The sequence below is a fragment of the Mustela nigripes genome, chromosome 4 (genome assembly GCF_022355385.1).
Source record: "Mustela nigripes isolate SB6536 chromosome 4, MUSNIG.SB6536, whole genome shotgun sequence".
Lineage (NCBI taxonomy): Eukaryota > Metazoa > Chordata > Mammalia > Carnivora > Mustelidae > Mustela > Mustela nigripes.
This window is the reverse complement of record NC_081560.1, coordinates 22,653,074-22,679,720: the sequence shown is the minus strand read 5'-3', so window position 1 is coordinate 22,679,720 and position 26,647 is coordinate 22,653,074. Positions and strand designations below refer to the sequence as shown.

The 26,647-nt window shown below is 39.8% G+C and overlaps 1 protein-coding gene across 2 annotated transcripts in view; it reads left to right on the top strand.

Moving 5' to 3' along the window:
- The first annotated feature begins 3,742 nt into the window (after positions 1-3,742).
- Positions 3,743-26,647, top strand: part of AHCYL2 (adenosylhomocysteinase like 2) — a 161,976-nt gene continuing 139,071 nt past the window's right edge. For both annotated transcript variants that reach the window (XM_059396422.1, XM_059396421.1), the window contains exon 1: positions 3,743-4,183. In XM_059396422.1, coding sequence (XP_059252405.1) covers positions 3,821-4,183 — 363 coding nt within the window. In that variant the 5' untranslated portion in view covers positions 3,743-3,820. The remainder of the gene's footprint in view (positions 4,184-26,647) is intronic.

Below are 26,647 nucleotides of genomic sequence, written 5' to 3'. Positions count from 1 at the left end.
ATTTGACAGAGAGAGAGATCACAAGTAGGCAGAGAGTCAGGCAGAGAGAGAGAAAGAAGCAGGCTCCTGTTGAGCAAAGAGCCTGATGCGGGGCTCGATCCCAGGACACTGAGATCATGACCTGAGCCGAAGGCAGCGTCTTAATCCACTGAGCCACCCAGGCGCCCCTGTCTTGATTTCTTCTTGATCTCTGTTTCCGCTGGTTTTTTTTTTTTTCCTATCCTTTGTTATGTTGGTCTCTGTCTTTGTATTAAAGGTTTTCTTCATATATCTGAGGACTGTCTATCTGCTCATACTTAACATTGAGCTCTCAATGTTGATCACATTAAAGTTTTCGCTCTTGGGTTGGTCAGATACCTCAGAAGTTCGTCCAATTTCCCACGTGGAATATACATTCCTGCTTGTCAATGTGTGGCAGCTGAATAAGCCAAGTAAGGAAGTACTATAATCTAAATATTTCATAAAGTGCCGGCAGTGGCTACTCCAGCCACGAAGGCCAGATGAGAGCTCAGTTGCAGTGAGTGGCCTACACCATTTGCTTGTAGTTGCAGTGAGTTGGTCCCTTAATCCCAAACCTTTCCTGAATGGATTAACAGGAAGGGCAGGGGTGCCTGGGTGGCTTAGTCGGTTAAGTGACAGCCGGCGGCTCAGGTCTTGATCTTGGGGTCCTGGGAACGAGCCCCACATCGGGCACCCTGATTACCAGGGAGCCTGCTTCTCCCTCTTCCATTTCCCCTGCTGGTACTCTCTTTCTCAAATAAATAAATAAAACCTTTACAACAACAACAACAGGAAAGGCAGTGTGATGAAACCTAAATCAGAAATGGAGTACAAAGGCTACCTGGGATCTGTGGATGACTATCTGAACAAGCAGCTTGTAAACACAGAAGAAATTTTGGTGGAGCATTGGCTGGACATTTGGGTGAAGCTTTAAGATCCAGAGGAAGGAGAGTGACATATAGAAACACAAGACCCTCCATACCCAGTGAGAAGTCATGGACCACATGTACTCAGTGACTCCCCAATCCCATACTTCTTATTGGTTAGGTGATCTTGCAGTACATAGAACTTTGACTTCTGCTCCTGAATCTGCTTTTAAATTTGAAAGGACTCTAAGTAAATCATTTTAACTTCAGTTATTCACCTCATTTTTACAATATGAGGATTAGAGGACCCTTCCAATTATACATAATGCCCTGGGTTTGCGATCTCCATTGTTCAGTGAAAGCAACAAGGCTCCTGGCTACTATTTGTGAGAAGGAGAATACATACATAAACATATAGAATATTTCCAGAAAGATGCAGATGAAACTTAACTGGTTGCCTGCAAGGAGAGGAACTGAAGATGATTTACTTTTCATAAAATACTCTTGTATCTTTTGAACTTGGAAAAACAAACTAACAAATAAATCTTTCATAAACTTGTGCTTAAGCATCCTGTATCCAGCATGGCATTTCCATCTTCAGCTGTGCCTGGTGTCCCTCAGTAACAAAGACAGCAGGAGCAGCAGGTGTGTAGGATAGAGTTGGGAATGGCCGAGGAGTGTGCCCTCGTGTTTGGTCCTGACCATTGGAGGGTGCTTGGATAAATAAAGGATGAATATGAGTTTCTCTCCAGCGTTCCAACTCCTTAGGTTTTGTAACCACATCCCACTGAGGAATTAATGCCTCCCTTCAGTAATCAATTCTAGTGGCAGTCCAGGTAGGCAGCTGCTGTCTATGAGCTCCAACACATGCCAGGTGGTTGTACCACAGGTCCCTTGTGTATTAGGGGGAAGAAAGAAATCAGTTATAGAGCTGCTAATCTCTGCTCCGACAGCTGGAGGATGAAGCTCTGAGCTGTTTCTTTATAACAGGAAGGAAATTCTGAAAGCTACAGTGTGAAAAGAAACCTTAAGAAGCCCTTGGGTCTGGTGGACTTGTGGGCTTTGTGGAAATGGCAATGCTCACATGTCTTCCAACGCATAGTGTTAGGCATAAATTCGAAGACGAGGATACAAAAGACTCCATTCAGGGTAAAACAACTCCACAAATGAACAGATTTCCCATGACAGCTGAAGCACAGGGAAGTAGGAGATCAAGGCAGATGATTTCTGCCTCTCTCTGCCAGGGAAAATTTAAGTTACTCTAAAGGCTAGATGCCCAGAGGTCTTTTGGGATTGCCAGAGCTACTGCCTACTCTCTGAACAACCATACACTGGTAAGATTTCCCTTTGCCCCAGTTTCCCTGAGAATAGAGATAAATAACCTAACCCATAATCTGTCAGTCAATTGCATTTTAGGATTTTTTTTTCTTTTTATCAGGATTTATTTATTTGAGAGAGAGCAAGCACCAGAGAGGGTATAGTGTCAGAGGGAAAAAGAGAAGCAGATTCCTTGCTGAGCAGGGAGTGAGACCCCAGGACCCTGGGATCATGACCTAAGCAGATGACAGATACTTAACTGAGATGGAGCCATCCAGGCCCCAGCGTATTTTTTTCAAATATTATTTACAGAGTAAAATCTTATGGAATGTGAAATTTTGTATCGGCTTTTAAAAATATTATCTAATCATAAGCATTTATTTCTCTCCATCATTAAAAAAAGTTCCTGGCAGACTTAATTTTCAAGGTTGTAACCATCCCTATTGCTGGCCATTAAAGTAGTTTCAAAACCTTTTTGTTACTGAAAATAAAACCGCTACACGTCTTTGTGCTTATAGCTTTTAAAATAAAACAAAAGTTTTATCTGCCAAACCTACTTTGACATCAATAAACTATCTAAAACCTCGAAAAAACCCCGTAAAACTACAAAGTAAAAAGTCATCTCAAATCTCATCACTTAAGGAACTCTCTGTTCATTTTGTAGTTAATGCCTCTCTGCTTATGTATTTATCCGAATTTTATATTATTTTCCCAGCAGAATTAATAGATCAGATTTGGCCTTGCTTAAGGCTATGTATTATTCCTCAGTTTTGGAAATTTGGACCTGGCGATACCTAACTTCTTTTTTAGGCTGATTTGAAACTTCCAAACTCAAAACGCGCCAGGATTTGCCACAGCAGGTAAGGTCCTATTTTTATTCCTTATACAAACACAGCCATTAAAATTCGGAAAGGTGTGTTGGGGTCCCGACTTCAAAGAAATGGAAAAATCAAGCTTCTTTAAGCCTTGGGCCCGCACTCTCTCCACGTGACGCCTCCGCTTTTCCTTTAAATGCCGGGTCACGTGATCACAGACGCTCACCGACGGAGGAAATTCTTGGCTGTCAGGGTAGGGAGTCATTCCTCTCCCCAACCACCTTTCCAACCCTAGGGTTCCTGGCTTTCCTTTCCCGGAAGCCGCAACTCCTGAGGAGACTTTCTTCCCCATCCTCTACGTCGTGTCATGTAATCTCACTCCTTTCCATTCCGTTAGTCGCGGGTGCTAGAGCTCCATCTCTCTTACAGAATCCCACTAGCCAGAAGCAGGGCCACTGGGACTACGGCTCCCAGGAGACATCACGGGCCCCGCCCCCGCCGGCTCGCAGTGTAGGTCGGGGGCTGAGGTCCCACAGTCTTCTGGCCGCGTGCTGCCCGGAGCAAGCGCACTACAGGTTCCGTGGCGCCTCGCGCGCGAGCCGAGCCTGGCCAGGCCGGGGCGGGGCGGGGCCGGGCGGGGTGGGGCGGGAGAGGCTGGGGCTGGCTGGCCGGCGGGCGGGCGGGCGGAGGAAGGGGGTGGGAGCGGAGGCGATGGAGGGGAGGAGTGGGGGAATGGGGGAGGGAAGGGGAAGGGAGGCGGGAGGCGGGGCCGAGCGGGAGCCGGAGCTGGAGTCTGAGCCGGCGGTTGCAGTAGAGGCGGTGATGTCGGTGCAGGTCGTGTCAGCAGCGGCTGCCGCGAAGGTGCCTGAGGTGGAGCTGAAGGACCTGAGCCCCTCTGAGGCGGAGCCGCAACTGGGACTGAGCACCGCGGCTGTGAGTGCCATGGCCCCCCCGGCAGGCGGCGGGGACCCTGAGGCTCCAGCTCCCGCCGCGGAGCGGCCCCCGGCCCCCGGCCCGGGCTCGGGGCCCGCCGCCGCTCTCAGCCCTGCCGCCGGGAAAGTGCCTCAGGCGTCGGCCATGAAGCGGAGCGACCCTCATCACCAGCACCAGAGGCACCGCGACGGCGGCGAGGCCCTGGTTAGCCCCGACGGCACCGTCACCGAGGCGCCGCGCACAGTCAAGAAGGTATTGGGGCCGGGCTGCCTCTCGCGGAGAGAGGGAGGAGGGAGGGGAACCGCAGATCCTCGCGGCAGGGCAGCACCACCCTCCACGCCCTCTCTTCCGATCGTACTTGCCGAGAGAGCCCCTTTCCCCTCAGATCCGCGCTCTCACAGATCCCCTCACCTGCGCCCGGTGCTGGGGAACGAAGACTCCCGGTGGCACGGCCGTACTTCGCGATGAGTAACATGGAGGTAGCGCTCTCCGCTACTACTTGGAATAGGCAGGGGAGGGGAGGCACCTAATACTATCCTTCGCCCCCGCACACAGCACACTCCCATGGGTTATATTCCAGACTATTCAGGGAGAAGACCCCGATGGTATAGACAAACCTTACGGTTTCTGAGAGTTCACCCAGCAATAAGGGTGGACACATCTTTTCTATTTAGAGAACGAGTAAGCAGTAGTTAACCTCTCATTGAAATCCTGTCGCCTGGTTTCCGTACAGAGGATGACTTTCTGCCTTTCTGTGGCCAACCGCTTCCGTAGAGCAGTACTGATGCTGTGCCCTTCGTTCCAGATGCTGCAGTATCCTTGCATCTTCTCTGAATGGAGAGAGTCTCTTTCACTCTTTTCTCTTCCGAGATTCGCCCCCTCTGCTTAGTAGTTGGCCACCAGGATTATTAGACTGTGTGCGGAGAGAATGATTGTTTCATTGGTTCCTTTATTATGATCTGGAAGTGTTAGGAAGAAACGCTTCTACTTTGGGGAAAGGCAGTCATTGTGAGGCTGTCTCATTCTTCAGCTCCTTCCAGACACAGCTCTGAAGAGCCAGTATAGTCTGAGAACACCAAGAAGTGAGTCTAGATGTGTGATACTCCAGTATTACCCTTACAGTTGGCCATCCGTGGTGTGTCTCTCCTCTCACAGCTAAATCAGCACAGGAAAAAGGGGGCAAATGTTGGAGAAGACAAAGATGGATCGTAAAAAGAGGGATTTATGGCTCTTAATTTCCAAGACATAATATGAACACAGTGATTTATGTTTTTTTTTTTAATTGTTGCATATGGTTTTTAATTGCTTTGTCAGAACAGCAGTAAAGTGATGTGAAGTCTCGGATGGTTTCACTGTGTAAGACCCAGCTGAATTGGAACTCTGCTTTCAGCCTAACTTTTGTTGTAATAGTCTCATGATTAAGGTGTAAAGGACATAACCCTTTCATTCTAATTCCCTAGATGTAGGAGATAGATGATGTCAGATGCAAGACTAAAGGAATTTGTTTAATTCTGTTTTAGGACAGTGTCCATGTCATTTGCAGTATGAAACTCCTGTAGGGTGGGGGGAGGGTGGGGGGTGTGTGTGGGGGGGAGTTGTAGGAGGCAGCACAGGTCCTAGGCAGCACAGGTCCTACATTGGTAGTAACACATTGGTAGTACCTGTGGATCACTCTAACAGCTTTAGTACTGAAACATTTCTGACTGGTTGAGTTGCTTTATAAGTTTGGCCTAATCTTTTTCCTGTGATTAGGGATCTTTTCGTGTAAAATCTATAATTTGATTAGATCTCTTGAGGATAATAGAGTTTAACAAATTACTTTTAGGGCATGGGATTTACAGTCAGGCAGACCTGGGTCTCAATACTCGTATCTTCACTAACTAGCTATTTCTAAGTTCTTTGAGTCTTAATTTGCTTGTATAAAATGAGGATATTAATAATGATTGAGGATTAGAAATATTTGTAAAGGGCTTTAGCATTGAACTTGGCACATATGCTATTATTATTAAGGATGATTTTCTTTTGTTTGTCCTCCCATCATGATTTAAGTGCATGCCCTTGTGACCTCTCCTGAAAGGTACGCCCTATTCAATAGATTCTATACAAAGAAGTTAAAAAAATCACAGGCCAGCATATCAGTCTGTTTTTTCTTAAATCTAGATGTGCTTCTTGACCATTTTCCTTGTCAAGAACCACCTTCTTCCTGTTTATCCAACATCAGAATGTAGATTCCATGATTCTAGATTTACTCAGCAGCCTCAAGGCTATGGAAGACAGGGCTGAGCTTGCCTTACAATGTTAATTGCAACCAGAAAACAACTTTTGCTGAAGTTAAACAGTTGAAGATCTGGGCAAAGATACAGCTGTATGACACAACTAAAGGCATTGCTGAGCTCCATTTTGGGGACAGAATCTTTAACTTTCTTGGTATTGAATTGACTCAATTAAAATAAGTGCAAGAGACTGCCCTTCTTTCCCCCGGTTGAAAGTCACCTCACTAAGGGACTGCAGTGTGACATTTTGATTTGTTGAGTCTTTGTTGATTCTTAGATTGTTTATTTAAATAATCATTATGACCGCGGCACCCTTCTGCTTTTACTGTAGGGAGGGACTGGGAGAACTGGGGCTTGAAATAGCTGCCTTTGGCTGTGTAATTGGTAACTACTGCTTTAACTGTCACATACAAGCTTATTTATCTTAAGTTACATTTTATGTTGATGGTTTCCCTTGCACTATTCATGTATTTGTCATCAGTTTTCTTCTGTTACTCTGCTTAGCCACACAAGGGAAATAAACTTTTTATAAGAGCCAGAATTCCCAAGAGCAGTAGTTAATAAAAATGAACATATGGTTTGCAGGTTACTTAGTCACATCTTATCTTTGGCTCCTGCCTCCATCTTGTAACTTGTGGTGCTATGGGGACCAGATCTTGTCATGCTGGCTATCATAAATTTGTATTAATGTTTTTCTTCATAAGCTCTTATCAAGTGAACCCAACCAAAAAATCTCTGTAAGCAGTGATTTGTGAAATGGAAAGATAAATTCCAAGTGAAGGCAGTAGTACTAGTTGAGAAGATTTCTTTCCAGTGTTCTTAAAAATGGGTTAGTAAGAGTGTCATAGCACAGCAAGGAAAACAAGGCATGCGAGGATTTATTTCAGGAGAGTTCAAACTTTCTGACAGTAAGGCTGCAAGCCCAAGAACTGCAGGTTTGTGCTTACATCAGTATTGGTAATGATCATGTTCAAGCAGACTTTTTTTTTTTTTTTTGGCAAACGTATCCACTTTACATTGGATTTGTTTCTGTCAGCAGAGAATGAGTTGAGCCATGTTAGTTCTTTCTTGCCCTGAATTCTTTAAGCTCTTGATTTGGTTAATTATAGATTACTAAAATGGAACCTTTTGGTTATAGGCATGGGAATGTGGGAACAGTATGACTCCTTTTGCCAGTTAGGAAAGTACAGCCTTACAAAATGTTCAGTAAGACAGTTGGCAGATTGATCTGAATATGATTTACCATTCATTGGCCTTTTCTATTCCAGGAATTATTATACGCATTTTTCTAATTTTGACAGTAACACATTGAGATACAGGTGGCATTATCTCCTTGTTACAGATAAAATATGAGGTCCTGAGAGATAAAGTGCCTTGCCCAAGGTTGTATATCTAGTAAGTTGCAGAGATAGGACTTAAATCTGTTTTAAACCTTTACCTATTTCCAAAGCCCATGTCTTTTTTATTACACCACACTGATTCTTTCTAAATTTTTAGATGCAGGATTCTGGTCTTTGCTCAGAAATCTTTCAGAATACTTATTGAACTCTAAGGTATGCTTGTCTGGCCTAAGGTTTAGGTTGCTCCGAAACCAAAGTGAAGAGGGTCTGAGTCAGAGTTCTAGAAATAGGACAGGGAAAAAAATTGTAAAATTATAAGGAAGAAGAGTATCTTATATATAAAAAAGTGTTCCAAGATCAATGATGCATTTCTACATCAATTTACTGACAGTTTGATAAATTTATCCTTATTTTTTAAAAATGTATTCTTATTTTTAAAGTTATAAATAAATCTGAAGGACCTAAGAATATGCTCTTCTGCTCTGTCCAACTAACAATTTTTTTCCTGTTAAGTCCTGCTTTCTTTATGAATGAGTCTCTGATTAAGCCTTTTGAAAATTAGGAGTAGTACGTTGTTATATATTCCGGCTATATACCAGGCACTGTGTTAGAGTCTTGCATGCACTATTTTACTTAATCCTTGTAAGAGCTCTCAGATAGGTAGTGTTCTCTTTGTTTTTTTTGTTTTTTTTTTTTTTAAAGATTTTATTTATTTATTTGACAGAGAGAAATCACAAGTAGACAGAGAGGCAGGCAAAGAGAGAGAGAGGGAAGCAGGCTCCCTGCCGAGCAGAGAGCCCGATGCGGGACTCGATCCCAGGACCCTGAGATCATGACCTGAGCCGAAGGCAGTGGCTTAACCCACTGAGCCACCCAGGCGCCCCTGTTCTCTTTGTTTTATTGAGGAAACAAGAGTTTCAGAATTAAGAAATTTGCCTTAGGTTACACATTCAGTAATGTGATGGAGCTAACAGAACTCTAATCTGTTTGACTCCAGAGCCCAGACTCTCTTGCTTTTCATTTGAAGTTTCATTTCCCTGTTGCAAAGCTCAGACTGAATTTTTAAAATCTTAGCTAATTTGTATACTTTTTGTGGATGTTTTTGTTATTTCACTAACAGGCAGTGGCAGTTTCTTTTTATTCATTGAGCTTGTTTAATGGTCTTAACCATATATTTGAACATTTATGACTTTTCTGGGAAAGTAGCCCATATTTTGGATTAGTATAATTTGTGACTTCTTTTCTCCTCAGACCTGGGAAAGACTGAACATTAGGAGGTGTTTTGGGACGTTGGTCAGAGCTGAAGTTGCAGTTGTATATTTGATGTCTTGTCCAGTTAATTGAAGAAATGGATAATTCGTGAAGAAGGGAGAATGAGATTTTTTTTTTTAATTACAGGAAAAGTTTCTCTATCCCGCAATGAAAGGGGAAAAAAAGATTTATTGAAAATTTTATTTAGGCTCCTTGTCGAGTTGAGTTTATAAAGAATAAGCGGTTTCTCTCATGGTAGCCTTTGTTAAAATAATTGAGGGAAGTACAACTGAGGCGGGTGGGAGAACAGTCCTGACAGTTGCCCTGATTCATCACTCTGCCATCATGTTCAGGTGGTATGCACAGTTAGAGGAGCTGAAATTCCATTTACCCAATAAAAGGTTAAGTAAGCTTGATCAGGTTTCTATGGAATTTGTAGGAGCTTTTTATAGTCTGAATGACCTGTGGCCTGCGAGTTCGAGCAAAACAGAGGAAAAAGTGGTAGACTGAAATTTCTTCTGTTACACTTCTGAGCCTAAAAGTATTTTGATTAAATTAAATAACTTAAGACATGATATCTATGATTTTTAGTCCCCTGTTCCCCAGCTATATCCTGCAACAATTCAGTTAGCCATTTTCTTCTTGGACACTAGACACTTGTACAGCATTAATAAGCTAGTGATTTCCTATTCTTAAAGGTTCTATCAGTAGAAATATATTGGTTTGGGGCACCTGGTTTTTCTAAGCTCAGAACCTGTATTAAGGTAGGGTAGAGAAGTTCTAGAGCTGGTTGACCATAAATTAGGCTTTTCCTTAGAGCCTTTCTGAATACTGCAGAGCTGTCATTGAGAGTTGAGTAACCTGAGGCTAAAACTGACTTCATCTTCCCTATAAGCTTATCTCCTGCAGAGCTATGTGTACCCTGTGGATCACTCTAACAGCTTTAGTACTGTTAACTACCTTTTCCTGGACACTATTCTCTTGGCTTCAGTTATGACTCTTCACTTCTGGCTGCCATTTACTGAATGCTTACTCTCTGCCAGAGAGCTATCTTTTTTCATTTAATCCTTATAACAACTTTATCAGATAAATATTATTCTCTTTATTTTACAGATGAGAAAATATAGGCTCAAAGAGAATAATTAACTTGCTTGAGGCTTTGCCAGTCTGTAATGCCTTTGGGGTTAGTGAGATGAAACATTGCTCATAGCAACGGTGGGAGGCTTTGCCACACTGCCAGCCCCTCCTTCTCTGACCAGATTCCCATGTGAAATCTGCTTAAGCTCCTGCACCTAGGCTGCTGCGAAGACCACTCTGCAACATTTTGGATTTCAGAATCTACAGTCCTCAGGGAGAAGGCCCAAACCACCATCCCTCACATCTCTTTACCTTATTTACTATCTGACGTCCAGTTATCCATTATCTTCTAATACTCACTCCCTTACCACTCTCCTCTTCCTCTTAGCTGATCGAGTTCCCCCAGATCTTTTCACCAAGTCCTCTCCAACTTCCCCCTCCATTATCAGTAAACCCCCAAGTAGCATCAGCCTCTAGCAGCAAGATCAAGTTACGGGGGCAACAGTGGAGGAATCGTTAGTGTGACACCTGGTATTCAGAACTATGATGGTGTAACCCAAGCCTCAGCGTCTCCTGTTTAACATTAGTGATCATGTCTTTGCCAACCCCATTCTGTGTATGATTTTGGGTGCTGTTTTTTAGCTCTGTGGCCCTGAAGCATGTTCTCCACCCTGAGAGCTGAACGATGGAGCTGAGAGTTGCTAGAGAAAATCAGAAAACCAGGCAGAATGATGTCACTGAATTCATAATTGTCAACCTCATGTGCATAATCAGCATCGCCTAACAGTATTATTCATTTCTCTAGTAAGTTCACTTTCTTACCCACTTCAAATGACTGTTTCATACTGTCTTGATTTCTCATCTCTCACGTGTTCTTTTTAAACCAGTGGTGTACCTTATACTTTAGTATTAAAACAGGAGCCACCAAAAGGGAATTCTTCATCTCTATACCTCCCAAATCGACAAACCTACCTGCATCTAGGGCTCGTCTTTTTCTCCTTCGCACCTGTCAGAGGCCTATCTCTCTACAGGTGCTCTAATCACATTCTTCTGTCTTAAAGAACTTCTTCCTTTGATTATTTCCTCTTTCTGCTAAAGCTGTTCCTACAGTATTCCAACTCGATTTAATCTCTCCCATTTTGAAAACCCCATCCTCTAACCCCTATATCTTCCTTCTGCTTCTGTCCTAACTTTCTACTCCCTTTCATAGCTAAGCTTATTAAAGGAGTTTTCAGCACACACTATGTACATTTTCTTCTTTCCGCAAGCTCTTTAACTCACTCCCACCTTAATGCTCTGGCCAGAATAAAATCCTCTTGCTAACATTGCTAATGTCCCATCAGTTTGGGAAACATAGCAGTCTGTTTTTTCAGACCTCGTCAAGACCTTGGTAGCATTTGATACCAACTTCTCACCTAGACATTTTCCTCTTTTGCTTCCATGACACAGCTCTTTATTAGTTTTCCTATTTTTCTGGCCGCTCCTTCTCAGTCTCCTTTGTTGGCTCTTTCTCCTTGATCCTGAGCTGTCTGCTCTTCCATTGTGTTTTCTCCCTAAGTCATCTATACCATTCCTATGCCTTTAAGTGTCATCTACATCCCAAGTGTCATCTACATCCCAACAGCTATTTGTTTAGCTAAGACACCTCTTCCAAATGCCAATCTTATGTGTGCCCAACTGCCTGCTTGAAGTTGGACTTCAAAATTAATGTGTCCAAAATGGTATTTTTGTCTAATCCCTAAAATATGTTCTTATTTTCTTCGTATCAGTTAAATGGTGTTTACATTATAATTTTCTTTCCTTTAAAAAATTGTTTTTAGGGCGCCTGGGTGGCTCAGTGGTTAAGCCGCTGCCTTCGGCTCAGGTCATGATCTCAGGGTCCTGGGATCGAGTCCCGCATCGGGCTCTCTGCTCAGCAGGGAGCCTGCTTCCTCCTCTCTCTCTCTCTGCCTGCCTCTCTGCCTACTTGTGATTTCTCTCTGTCAAATAAATAAATAAATAAATCTTTAAAAAAAAATTGTTTTTAATTGCACAAGTCATGCCTGAATATTTTCTTATAAAATAATTTTGCTTAATAAGGCAGAAGTCCTTCCTTGGTCCTCAGCCAGTCTCATTGCCCTCTCCACAGGTGACTTCTGCTACCCATCAATTAATCTTTCATGATTTTTTTTTTTTTTTTTTACTTTACATTCTTATTTGCACATAGAGAAATTTGTAGTTTTATAATAACTTGCCTATAAATAAAAGTATACTTTATATTTGCAGGTCCCCCCCCCCCCCCCGCCGGCTTGGAGCTCTTTCCATATCAATATATATAGATCTTAGTCTTTTTTTATTTTTTTAAAGATTTTATTTATTTATTTGACAGAGAGAGATCACAAGTAGGCAGAGAAGCAGGCAGAGAGAGAGGGGGAAGTAGGCTCCCTGCCGAGCAGAGAGCCAGATGTGGCTGAAAACAGAGGCTTAACCCACTGAGCCACCCAAGCACTCCTATCTTAGTCTTTTTGACTGAATTAATTTCCAAAGTCCATACCATTGTTGTTTATTAAATCACTCTTCTGTTGATGCATATTTAACTTGATTTTTTTTCCTTAATAGTGCTGTCGTAAATACCTATATTCGTGTATATATGTGTGTGTTTGTGTGTACCTGTATAGTAAGTGTTTTTCTAGGGTAGATACCTAAAAGCAAAATTCTGGAGTTGAAAGATAATCCATATTTTACTCTATTTTATTATTATTATTTTTATATTTTATTTTTTCAGTATTCCAAGATTCGTTGTTTATGCACCACACCCAGTGCTCCATGCAAGACGTACCCTCCTTAATACCGCCACCAGGCTCACCCATCCCACCACCCCCTTTCCCCAATAATCCATATTTTAAACTTTATGCGTGTCTTGTTGCCTTCAAAAATGTAGTACCGTTTTACACATTAACTAACTATAAACAAGACAGCCCTTTCACCACACCTTTACCAACCACAGGATATTTTTATGTCTTTTATGAGGAAAATTGTTACTGTTTTTTTATTAGTGTTTTTTCTTACTTAACAGTATTTATTAATGCTAGGGATATAGCAGTGAACAAAATAGATGATCTCTGCCTTCCTACTGACTTCTGTTTTCAATGTCAGCTTGTAGGAATTCTTTACTCTTTTGTAGATTTTTTTCTATTTTATTTCTTACTGACTTGTCACTTTGTTTATAATTTTAAAAGTTTTTATGTAGTCAGATTGGGAAATATTTTTCTTCAGGGCTTAAACATTTTGTGTCTTAGAATGGCCTTTTCTACCCCAGGTTTATAAACAAATTGTTTAATATTTTCTTCAACTGTTTTTATGGATGTGTTTATTACATCTTGGTCCTCAGCCCATCTGGAATAGACTGGAGTTCATTTTTGTTCATAATGTAAGATAGGGACTATTTGTGATATAAGATAGCTCTATTTGTCCCCAAATAAAATTTAATATTTTACTTTTTCAGGTTTGTTTTCTGTTTCTTTTTCTTTAACTTCTCCACTGTTTTTATTTCGTTGCCTTTAGTTGGACATATAGATGTAACTTTTGATTAAAGACTATTTAACTCAAGAATGACACTAAAAAATTGCGTTCCTGGCTGTACTAAGTGCTTATAATGAGTTATTCGTAAAAGTAATTGCTATTGTAGCAAATTTTATTTATTGCTTATAAGCAAACATAATTATAAATGTTTATTATTGTTTAGTGGATCTAAATTTATGTTTTGATAGAAATTGGAGCCTCAGTGATATCTCAGATATACATTCTCTTCTGCAGTGGTCTACAGAGGAACTTACCTTCTGCAATTATACTAAGTTGGAGAAATGTGTGGTTCTTTTTCAAAATGACACCTTATTTTTTATAAGGCATTGCCAGGAATTGAGTACATATAATGAGACTGTAGGAAGAAAAAATTTTGCCCTGATTCCACAATTGTGTGCATCTACATTACATTTTTTTTTCTTTCTTTTTTTGCTTCTACCTTTCAAAGTTAATATTACCTCCTTTAGGTTGAAGAAAGACTTCTTTTCCTCGCAGGTAAATAAGGTGTCTTCTTCAGTAAAATTATTGGATAAAGCTTGACATGGAATCTAGTCATGGGTGACTCTGCTTTGGGGAGACAGAAATGGAATAGGAATTTTTACTACATTAATATCTATTGTTTCTGTAAGGGAGAAAAGATGATGGGTCTGATGCTATTTCCTTTTTAAGGCCTTTGCTGGACTATATTATAGAAATAGGGAACAAATGGGGTGCCTGGGTGGCTCAGTCAGTTAAGCAGCTGCCTTCCGCTCAGGTCATGATCCTAGGATCTGTCCTGGGATTGAGTCCCGCATTGGGCTCCCTGCTCAGTGGAGAGCCTGCTTCTCCCTTTCCCTTTGCCTGCTGCTTTGCCTGCTTGTTCTCTCTCTCTCTCTGTGTCAAATAAATAAATAAATAAATAAAATCTAAAAAAAAAAAAAAAAAGAAATAGGGAAGCAACTTTACTATTTCTGGATACTTTAATAATCTCGCTAATGTGTTATGAACTTCTTTTGTGCAAAGACCTTTTATGTACTGTGTGCTAAACACTGCTGAGTGATAGGACTATTAAATCAAGGAGACAGTAGGGAATGCAGATATGAAAATAAAGAAATACGATATGGTTTGATACAAGCAACACTGGAAGCAGTAATTGTTGCAGTTTGGAGAGGTCAGTACTGACATTTGAGGTATATCACCTCAGGAGAAGTTGTTGGTTGCCTACTCAAGAGGTTTCACAGTATAGCAGAAGCTTTATGAAATTTCCATTTTCCAACTTTACATGTTCTAAAATTCACACTTTTAGTACACTTAGAGGTTGTTCACCTCTTAGGGCTGGTTCATTCAAACCAAACTCACAAATTTGTATACAAAACAAAATGGTAACTTCTAACTTGTGGTCAGATGTAGAACACTCAAGCTGATCTGATACATATGTCAGTCAGAGGATACTGTGGAAGATGTACATGGGAAGTATAGTTAGGGACAGTTTATTAAGTCTGGAATCCTTTATATCCTTGCTGTTGAAACTGGTCCATGACCAGAAGAATTGGCATCCCCTAGGAACTTGTTAGGAATGTACAATCTCGGGCAACTCTGGGTCTGTACTGATGTAAACCCAACAGAACCTTAGTTTTTTTTTAGCCCATTGTTGAGTAATACTGGCTTAGCAGTTGGTCTTATTCATGCTTGTCACATGAAACCTCACTGTAGAGAGGCAAGAAAATCCTTTCAGGGTTTTTTTTGGAAGGATAGAAATGTATACTAAAGCTTATTAAAATACTTGTAATAGGGTGTCTGGGTAGCTCAGTCGTTAAGTGTCTGTCTTCTGCTCAGGTCATGATCTCAGGGTCCTGGATCCAGCCCCACATTGGGTTCCCTGCTTGGTGGAAAGCCCGCTTCTCCCTCTCCCACTCCTGCTTGTATTCCCTCTCTTGCTGTGTGTGTCTCTCTCTTTTCAAATAAATAAATAAAATATTTAAAAAAATAAAATAAAATAAAATACTTGCTAGAGGGGCATCTGGGTGGCTCAGTGGGTTAAAGTCTCTGCCTCTGGCTCAGGTCATGATCCCAGAGTCCTGGGATGAAGCCCCATATCAGGTGCTCTGCTCAGCAGGGAGCCTGCTTCTTCCTCTCTCTCTCCCTGCCTCTCTGCCTACTTGTGATCTCTGTCAAATAATTAAATAAAATCTTTAAAAAAAAAAAAAACTTGCTAGAGACATAGAACCACAGACAGGCACAGATACACAAAGATAGACATACACAGATCCTTCACATAAAACCGAAGCCTCCAAAACCCCTCTACCCAAACCCTTCGCACACATAGACCCATATCCACACCTATAGAGAGACCTCATACATAGAGTTCCCTACAGGTACCCACAGAGATATCCCACACAGATCACGTAAACCCTGGAGGCCACCCCCCAACAGACACACATACACACACAGACACCCAACAAGTAATGCTGACAACTCAGATTTTCATAAGACTTGAGTAGTTTTTTCCATATTTTTGAGGAGAAGGGGCAAGTATACTCTTTAAGATACTTTTAACTGAGCCAGAAAGTGAAGGAAAAACAGACTGACTGCCACTGGGTCTACAGAACAGTGAATTAAAAAAAAAAAAAAAAAAAAAAAAGTGAATATCACAAAGCCAGTTTTATTTGAATTCCTGTTCTGGAGCTGCTTGTTCCTAGACATCATTTTCAGTTTGATATACTCATCGTGCTTGGATGGAAAAGTCATTCTTCTCTTATTTTCTCTCAGGAGCTTGCATTCTAGATCGCTGGTTAAGCAGAGTTCCATGTTCAGTTCCCCTTGGTACTAATGAACACACTTCTCGTCGCTGAGTCACATAAATCTTCCCAGGATTGGAAGATCCAGAAATACTGCACTTACGTGGAGGGCTCATACTGAGTCCTCTGTGGGTATGTGGGACTGAAGAATGTAGGGCAGAGAGGGAAAATTATGTTAAAACTAGAAAGAGGTGTAATTTTAGTCTTTTTACCTCTTGGGTCATTCATAGTATAGGTTTACATAAGACATGTGATGAAACTTAAGGATGACTCAGGGGAGTAATTTAGTTGTAAATTGAAAGATTTTTAAGCTGTTCTGATTTTGGCTGAGGATGGCACATTGATTGTTGTTTGATTAAGAGATCACTGGTATCAACAAAGCCAGAGTTTTTAGTTCCTTGGGCAGCATTTTGTGAGAAGTATCTTGTTAGGGAAAAGGAGAGACTCTGACACGTGTAGCATGTTTATGCCTAAAAAGTGGAAAGTTTTTATCACACTAAGGGTGTTAGGCACCAGAGAGACGTTGCTAGAAGAGTTTTACAAATGTAGGTTCCAAAAAGATAAATATTTTTCTCTTGCTGTCTGGTACATGTATATGTTTTCATTTGACCAAAAGCCTGTTAAAATTTTTTTCAAGCATATGGAAGAGTACTGAGAAAATTGTACACGCTGCCCAATTTAACAAATGCTGGCATTTTGCAAAATTTTCTGTAGATGCTTTTAAAGACCTAAAACATTGTATATAAAATTGAGGAGCCTTTTGTATGCCTTCTCTATTTATTCCCTATTTTCTTTTCTCTCCCTCCATCATAGACGTTAACTGCTGTCCAAACTTTGTGGTTTGTTGTTCCCCTTCATGTTTTAACACCTTTGCTATATATTACCAATATCAATTGTATATTGATAAACAATATATAACATTGTTTTGTGTGTTTATAAACTTAACATAAGTGGTACTACAGAGCAGATACTGTTATGCAACCTACTTTTTTCACTCAACTTTGAGTTTTAAGGTCTGATAAATGTAGATTTTCTAGTTGAGTCGTGTTAACTATTATGTAGTGCTTCATTGTGTATATATATATATATGTATATATAAAGTTTATTTATTTAAGTAATCTCTGCACCCAACATAGGGCTTGAACTCAAAACCACAAGATCAGGAACTGCATATTCTTCTGATTGAGCCAGCCAGGCACCCCCATCATTTTATATATATACATATTTTTAAAGAAAGATTTATTTATTCTAGAGAAAGCATGTGAATGGGGGATAGAGGCAGAGAGAGGGAGAGAGAGAGAGAGAGAGAGAGAGAGAGAGAATCCTCAGACTCCCTGCTGAGCATGGAACTTGATCCAGGGCTTGATTCCAGGATCCTGAGATCATGACCTGAGCCAGAATCAAGAGCTTGCCACTCAACTGATTGAGCCACCCAGGCAGGCGCTCCTCATTTTATATTATTATTAACAGTGTACAAGCATTCTAATTTTTCTATATCCTCAATAACACTTGCTTGTTTCTTTATCATAATAACCATCCTAATGAATATGAAATGGGTAGAGTTTTAAAATCACACCACAATCTACTTTGGGAACAGTTCTCTTTCTCCCAGAAACCCCTATTGCCCATTTGCAGTAAATCTCTGCTCCCACTTTCTGTCCCAGGTATTTACTGATTTGCTTTCTTTATACATTTGCCTTTTCTGGAAGTGAATCATACAATATACTGTCTCTTGTGTCTCTGGCTTTTTCACATAAGGTAATATTTTTGAGGTTCATTCATATACTGGTAGTTTTTCCTTTTTACTGTCAAATGACATTCCATTGTATAGATATACAACATTTTATTTATCACTTTACTAGTTGATAGATTTTTTTTAGATTATTTCCAGCTTTTGGCTATTTTGAATAATGCTGCCCTGAACAGTCATGGATAAGTCTTTGTGTGGACATAAGTTTTAATTTCTCTTGGACAGATATCTAGAAGTGGAATTGATGGGTCATGTATTATGTTTATGTTTAACTTTTTAAAAAAGGTTAAACCAGGGGCACCTGGGTGGCTCAGTGGGTTAAGCCTCTGCCTTCGGCTCAGGTCATGATCCCAGGGTCCTGGGATCGAGCCCCACATCGGGCTCTCTGCTCTGCAGGGAGCCTGCTTCCTCCTCTCTCTCTGCTTGCCTCTCTGCCTACTTGTGATCTCTGTCAGATTAAAAAAAAAAATCTAAAAAAAAAAAAAAAAAAGTTTAAACCACTGAGCCTGGGTGGCTCAGTGAGTTAAGGCCTCTGCCTTCAGCTCAGGTCATGATCTCAGGGTCCTGGGATCAAGCCCTGCATCAGGCTCTCTGCTCAGCAGGGAGCCTGCTTCCCCCTCTCTCTCTGCCTGCCTTTCTGCCTACTTGTGATGTCTGTCTATCAAATAAATAAATAAAATCTTAAAAAAAAGAAAAGAAAAGAAAATGGTGAACTTTTCTGAAGTGATCATATAACATTACATTATACTAGCAATATATGAGTATTTCAGTTTCTTTACACTCTTGCCAACATTTGGCTTTTTTTTTTACTATTATTATTATAACCATTTTAGTGGTTATGTAGTGCTATATTATTATGGTTTTAGTTTACATTTCTCCATGACTGGTGATGTTGAGCATCTTATGTTTATTAGCCTTTTGTGTATCTTTGGTGAATTGTCTATTCAGAGCATTTGTCCATCTTTAAGTTGGGCTGTTTTCTTCTTAAGTTGTAGGAATTTTTTCTATATCCTAAATACAAGCCCCATATATTTGCAAATATCTTCTCTTTATCTGTGGCCTGTCTTTTCATTTTCCTAATGATGGGTTTTGAAGAGCTAATGGTTTTAATTTTGATAAAGTCCAGTTTATTACCTTTTAAATAGATGATGCTTTTGGTGTGAATTCACGTGCACAAAAGTGCTCTCCTATGAGTTCTTCTAGCAGTTTTATAGTTTCAGATTTTATATTTAGGTCTGTGATCCACTGTGAGTCAATTTTTTTTTTTTTTTTTTTTTTTGTTTGGGGTAAGAAAAATGGGCCTCATTTTTTTTTTTTTTTTTTTTTTTTTTGGTTTTTGATCCCCTTTTTTTTAATTTTTTTTTTTTTTTTTTTTTTTGGTCTGGGGTAAGATAAATGGACCTCATCTTTTTTCCTTTATATAGATATCTGGTTGTCCCAGCACCTTTTTCTGAAGACTCTCCTTTGGCTATTGAATTGGCTTAACACTATTGTTGACTGTCATTTGTCTGTAGATGTATGGGTTTATTTCTGGGCACTATATTCTGTTCCAATGGTCTGCTTGTTTATCATGATGTAAATACTGTACTCTTCTTGATTACTGTAGCTTTAGAGTAAGTACTGGAATTGGATAATATGAATGCTCCTATTTTGTTGTTCTTTTTTGGAATTATTTTGACTACCTTAGGCCCTTTAAATTTCCATACAAATTTTAGGATAAACTTGTCAATTTTTATAAAAAACCTTGCCAAGGTTTTGATAAGGACTGTGTCAAATCTGTGGTTATTTTGGGGAGAATTCCCATTTAATTGCTGTTGAGAGTTATAATCAATGAACATAGAACCAAAATTTTAAACTGGCCTTTTTTATCAAAGATTAGTCTGTATCACATGAACTTGTAAAGAACATTTAGATTAGTTTCTGTACTTCCGAGAATTTTAGGAATACTTAATTTATATAAGCACTTGTTTATCTTTAGGCCAACTTTACTAGAACTGCTTTAAAGGATTTTATAAATTAGTTTGCTAATAGCATCTGGAGTTAGAAAAATAACATGTATATTTAACATATTCATATATATACACACGCAAACATAAAACACACAGAGAGATGCAAATAGAAATGTTACAGTTTTCATTCTAAATCTTTATCATGACTTAGGTATAAATATACATTTACAATTCATCAATTTATGTAAGAGTTGATTCTCATTTTAACCCCAGTATTACTATTATTTTTTAATTTTTATTTTTTAAAGATTTTATTTATTTATTTGACAGAGAGAGATCACAAGTAGGCAGAACAGCAGGCAGAGCGGGTGGGGGGTGAGCAGGAAGCAGGCTCTCCACTGAGCAGAGAGCCCCATGTGGAGCTCGATCCCAGGACTCTGGGATCATGACCTGAGTCGAAGGCAGAGACTTAACCCACTGAGCCACCTAGGTACCCCTACTATTATTTTTTAAAAGATTTTATCTATTTATTTGAGAGAGAGTGAGCACAGGAGCATGCACGCACAGGTGGGGGGAGGACTTGGAGAAACCGAGTCCCCCCCTGGGCCTGAGCCTGACGCAGGGCTCCATCCCAGGACCATCAATCCTGACCTGAGCCAAAGTCAGACGCTTAACTGAATGAGTCACCCAGGCACCCACTTTAATTTTTTACTCCAAATATGTTTCCGACAGATGGAAAAGTTAAGGTTACCTGCTCAATGATTGCAAAAGCTTTTTTTTTTTTTTAAACTATTATTTGTGGAGAAACCTTTTAAGATCTTCATTCATCCTTGATATAATCTTTTGGAGGCTGTGGACTAAATTTTGGACAAGGGACTCTGGAAACAAGTCAAGTAGCAATTTGTTTACAAAATGCATCTTTAATTTTTTTCCTTTGGGTTGGACAGCAAGAGTTATCTCTTTGGAAGTATGCATTTCAAAGAGTTGCCTGTCAGATCCTGGAGAAGATAGGGTAGAGAATTTATCTTTCTAAGGCAGTAGAGAAAGGATGTGACAGTTTTCTCTACGATGGAATTCAGGGCAATGTTTGCCTATTATCAGTAATCTAACATGAGTATTATGTTTCTCTCTCTCTCTTTCTCTTTTTTTTAAAAATTTTTAATTTTTTAAAGTAATCTCTGCACCCAACCTGGGGCTTGAATTCACAGCCCTGAGATTGAGTCACATGCTCTACTGACCGAGCCAGCCAGGCTCTATCTACCATCTACCCCTGCCCACCTGCTTTTTTTTAAAACTGTGCAACAAATACAGGGGCGCCTGGGTGGCTTAGTGGGTTAAGCCTCTGTCTTTGTCTCAGGTCATGATCTCATGGTCCTGGGATCCCTCATCGGGCTCTCTGCTCAGCGGAGAGAGCTTCCCCCTCTCTGTCAGATAAATAAAGTAAAATCTAAAAATCTAAAAACAAAAAAAACCCAAACTACACAACAATCTAATGACTTCTTTGCTGGAAATTCAAAATGTATTTGCAAGGGGCTTAGCATGGAAAGGCCTGTATATTTTCTGGGCCCTTTGTTATCACTATTTCTTGGCTATCTGTGTTAGCATAAATCTAAAGCCTGCTCTGAGTATGATCTTACCTCCTAATCTCTCTCTCTCTCTCTCTTTTTAAAGATTTATTAATTTGTGTGTGTGTGAGAGAGAGAAAGAGAGCACCGTGCATGCGCAGGTGGGAGGGGCAGAGGAAGAGAGCTTTTCAAGAAGTGAGTAGAGAGATTCTCTACAGTGCTTAGCACCGTAGCCAGAGGCAGAACTCGATCTCATGACCCTGGGATCCTGACTTGAGCCAAAACCAAGAGTCAGATGCTTAACCTGCTTAAACCAACTGAACCACCCAGATGCTCCTTACCTCCTAATCTTAAGGGAGTTTTTTTTTGGTATTTGTTTCTCCTTCTCAGACCAGTCATACAACCCTTTTTCTTTCACCAATCTGATCTAACTGTAGGTACCATTAGGACATTGTTTAAGGTGAGTGCCCTCTAAAAATTATTTTCTTTTTTAAAATTTTTTTATAGGCTTGAACTCATGATTCTGAGCCTTGTGTTCTACTAACTGAGCCAGACAGGTGCCCCTAAAAATCCTTTTAGATATAAAAGTCCAACTCTTCAAAGGTGTACCTATTTTAGTGTGACCAGCAAGCCTTTTTTATGGCTTAACTGTAGATGCAAGAAGTATCCTCAAAGAAGATGCAAAAGATGCAGACACCTTTAAGAGACAGAGTTATTCCCAAAGATAGCCTACACAAGTTAAGACTTTTTGTTGTCCTTACAGGTGGTATAAAGAAACTCCTTATGACAAAGGACACTAAAGACAAAGAGACAGGAAAACAGTGACTTTTTCTGGGAGGCTTAAGGATCAGTGACCCAGTGGGTATCCAAAACCAAATTCATGACAGTCGCAGTCCAAAGAACTAATTCTTAAAAATGTTTTTCTCCTGCTAATCTGAATTTGGAAAAGAAGGCATAAGGAGAAGTTCCCCTTCCTTTCTTGACCAGACAAGAGACAAAAATCCAGGAGACTGACTTTGGTAAGAATTCTTCCCTTTTGCTGGCCTTCGTCAGTTGCCCCAGGATTTTTAGCTATGGTCTCTAGGGATTGTGAGGTTTCTCAGCTGTTCCTTCATGGTCACTAAAACTATAGAGGAAGAAAAAAATCTTTTTTCTACTACCCTCTTTGGCTTTCTGGCTGGGGCCCTGTAAATTTGACTGATAAAGACAAATTAACAAGAGAAAATCAGAATTATTTAATAAAAGTTTTACATGAGATGAGAGCCTTTATAAGAAAATAAAAACCCAAAGAAATTGTTTAATGTGAATTTTTTTTTTAAAGATTTATTTGAGAGAGAAAGAGAGCATGAACAGGAGGGCCAGAGGGAGAGGGAGAGAGACTCTTAAGCAGACTCCATGTTGAGCGTGGAGCCTGACACAGGGCTTAATCTCATAACATGGATATCAGGACCTGAGCCAAAACCAAGAGTCAGGTGCTTAACCAGCTGCACACCCAGGTTCCCTAAACCTGAATGTTTTTATGCTAGTTTTGATGAAGAGTAGAAAGTTGTGGCAAAACATGATAGAACAGAAGGGTCTTAGCTAAGAGTAGTAAACTGGGGAAACTTAGCAAGGTCTTAATATCCATTATGCCAGAGTGCCATATTTTGGGACAGTATGTTCTGAACCCCATCAGTAATGATGATAAATCACATAGCTTGATAATGATGATATCTAGAAGTAATTATTTCCAATATGAATACACTCATTAATCTACATAGCTAATTCTAGATTCTTTTCCTTTTATACTGCCTTCTGAGTTAATTATAGTGGCTTATCAATTTTATGGTATTTTTTTTTTAAGATTTTATTTATTTATTTGTCAAAGAGAGAGGGAGAGAGGGAGCATAAGCAGGCAGAGTGGCAGGCAGAGGCAGAGAGAGAAGCAGTCTCCCCGCTGAGCAAGGAGCCCAATGTGAGACTTGATCCCAGGACCCGGGATCATGACCTGAGCCAAAGGCAGTAGCTTAACCAGCTGAGTCACCCAGGCGTCCCTAATTTTATGGTCTTTATAAAGGATCTTTTGGATATTCCAGAAATCTTTAATTAATTAATTAATTTATTTATTTATTTACTCCTTCCTTTGGGTAATGTCTTTAAATCTCTTTTGTTGGTTAGTGGACCCACTTTTTGTTCATTAGGTATTTGGCTTGCTTTTGGTGGATTTTCACTATTTATTTATTTATTTATTTATAAAGATTTTATTTATTTATTTGACAGAGAGAGATTACAAGTAGGCAGAGCGGCAGGCAGAGAGAGAGAGGAGGAAGCAGGCTCCCTGCTGAGCAGAGAGCCCGATGCGGGACTCGATCCCAGGACCCTGAGATCATGACCTGAGCCGAAGGCAGCGGCTTAACCCACTGAGCCACCCAGGCGCCCGGATTTTCATAATTTAATGCTAGCACATAATAGGTGCTGAATGTTTGTGATAATAGAGCTGAGCCCCATCATGAACCATTGATTTGTAACATACCAGCTCAAGTAACTCTGTCCCTTAAATGAATGTAACTCCTGATACAGTCACATAACATGAAAACTTTAGCATTTTCAGCTCTTGTGTATAACATTCTTGGTTAGATTCTCGGTCACATGTCACTGGTAATTAAACCTTTGGAAAGATCCTGAGAGTTTTCAGACTCTGGCTAGACAGTAGCAACAAGAACCATATCTAGTATATACTAACATGATGAAACTTGGCGATTCTAAAGCGATACTAGTTTTATTCAAGAGCATCAGGTTATATCCTTTCACTGGAAACGTACTTTGTAGATTTTATAGTTTTATTTACTCTTTTTTTTTCTTCAGAGTTGTTTCTTAAGTCTGTAGCAGAGATCATGGTAGATACATATCGGTACTTGAAGACTAGGATACTCAGCAAGAGGGCTGTTGGCTTAAAGGGAGCAGGGATGGTGGTTATTTTGGGTTTGCAGTCATACTCTTGAAGCCTCTGTCCTAATCTTGGGAAAAATAAAGGAATGACACCCTAGGAAGGTTGGGACCTTGCCAATATGTAGCACAGTATCAAAGAATACTCTCTTTAGAGCATTTATAAGTATGAATTAGTGCTTACAATAGCACTGTGGTAAGCAATTATAGTTTACTAATGGCAAGGCCAAATAAAATGAAATTAAATTAATGTTTGTTAAATGCCATTAAGCATTCTACTTAATGGTTGTGCAAGGCTCCAGAGCAGACAGCTGTAGATACAGAATCCAAATGCTGCATTTTTGCCACAAGAGCATCTTAGTCTCTATTTCTGTAAATATAAATAATTCCCAAATTATAAGATTGTAATACAATTATAAGATGATAATACAGAAATATATATATAACCTAATATATATATATTATTTATTTTAGAGAGAGAGAGAGTGCATGTGCGTGCAAATGAGGGGAGAGGCAGAGGGCAAAGGAGAGACTCTCAGACTACACACTGAGCACAGTCTGACCCTGAGATCCTGACCTGAGCCAAAACCAAGAGTCCGACACTTAACCGACTGAGCTACCCTGGGCACCCCAGGAATATATTCTTTTTTTTTTTTTTTTTTTTAAGATTTGATTTATTTATTTGTCAGAAGGAGAGAGAGCGAAAGCACACAAGCAGGCGGAGAGAGGCAGGCTCCATGCTGAGCAAGGAGCCTGATGCGGAACTCCATCCCAGAACTCTGGGATCGTGACCTGAGTGGAAGGCAGCGGCTTAACCCACTGAGCCACACAGGCGTCCCCCAGAAAAATATTCTTTAGCAGACATAAGAATGCAGATGTTTCAAAATATACTTATTTAGGTCTTTATGTTTCATGAATTTTCAAAGGGTAAAAAGAATTAGAAAATAAACAACAAACCTAGTTTGTAGTTATATCTTTTTAGCTAAAGTATTATGATTTAGTCAAATCAAACACAGGGTAAAAAAACTGAACATATTTTTGTTCTATAAATATTTCAAATGCTTATTTGATTGAATCATAATATAAACACTTGGTTAAAGTATTACAGAATAACTCAAGTTTAGCTTTTTTACCTTGTGTTTGAAATGTTAATATAACATTTAAATGAAGATGTTTTACAGATAGTCAGAACTGGAGTGTAAGTAGAAATTGAAGGAAGGCATCAAGAAACAGCTTTGGGAAGTTGTTATGAAGGTCCTAATCATAATGATAGCTATACTTAGAACCATTTTAGGGGGTTAAACAAGATAAGCTTGGGCACAAAGCACCATTAATAGACAGGAAGAAGAAAAAAAAATGTTGGCAAGACTACATTATTATCCTATAATATAATTTTACCTTTGTATAGCTCCTTATATCTTTTAATTCAGTTAAATGCATCATTTTATTTGATACAGAAATAGAGTTTGAAATATACTAAGTGACTTCTTAATGAAACAGTTTCAGGGAAGCTATTACTGTTTTTTTAAACTATGATTTAAAAAACTACATACTTTACATTTAATTATTTTGCACACGATTGGTACATTGTTAATATTTTTCAAAGAAATAGCAGTTTTGTTGAAACTAGAGCCAAAGTCTTTTAATTTTCTATCTGAGTCTCTTTGTTGTACCATACTACTGCAAAACCATCAGGGTTCATTAAGCCAAAACAGTGTTATCTATAGGCTTTATTTCAAAGATCTAATTTTGTAAAAAGTGTTGAAGGCAATATTATGACTACCCTTTATTTTCTCTGATCTAGGTCATCAGCTAATGAGGGGAAGAAAAAGGCTTCAGAAGTTTGAGTAAAATGGTAAAAATTTGAAGTAGTTTTTTGTGGATTATAAGCAAGTGAATTAATCAAAAATATAGTAGCGTTTCAGAATTAATCAGAAAGTGTATAATTAATTTTTTTAAAGATTTTATTTATTTATCTGACAGAGTGAGAGATCACAAGTAGGCAGAGAGGTTGGCAGGGAGAGAGGAGGAAACAGTCTCTCTGCTGAGCAGAGAGACCCATGCGGGATTCGATCCCAGGACCCTGAGATCATGACCTGAGCTGAAGGCAGAGGCTTAACCCACTGAGCCACACAGGTTCCCCTAAATTTTTTAAAAAAACTTTATTTATTTATTTGACAGACAGAGATCACAAGTAGGCAGAGAGGCAGGCAGAGAGAGAGGAAGGGAAGCAGGCTCCCTGCTGATC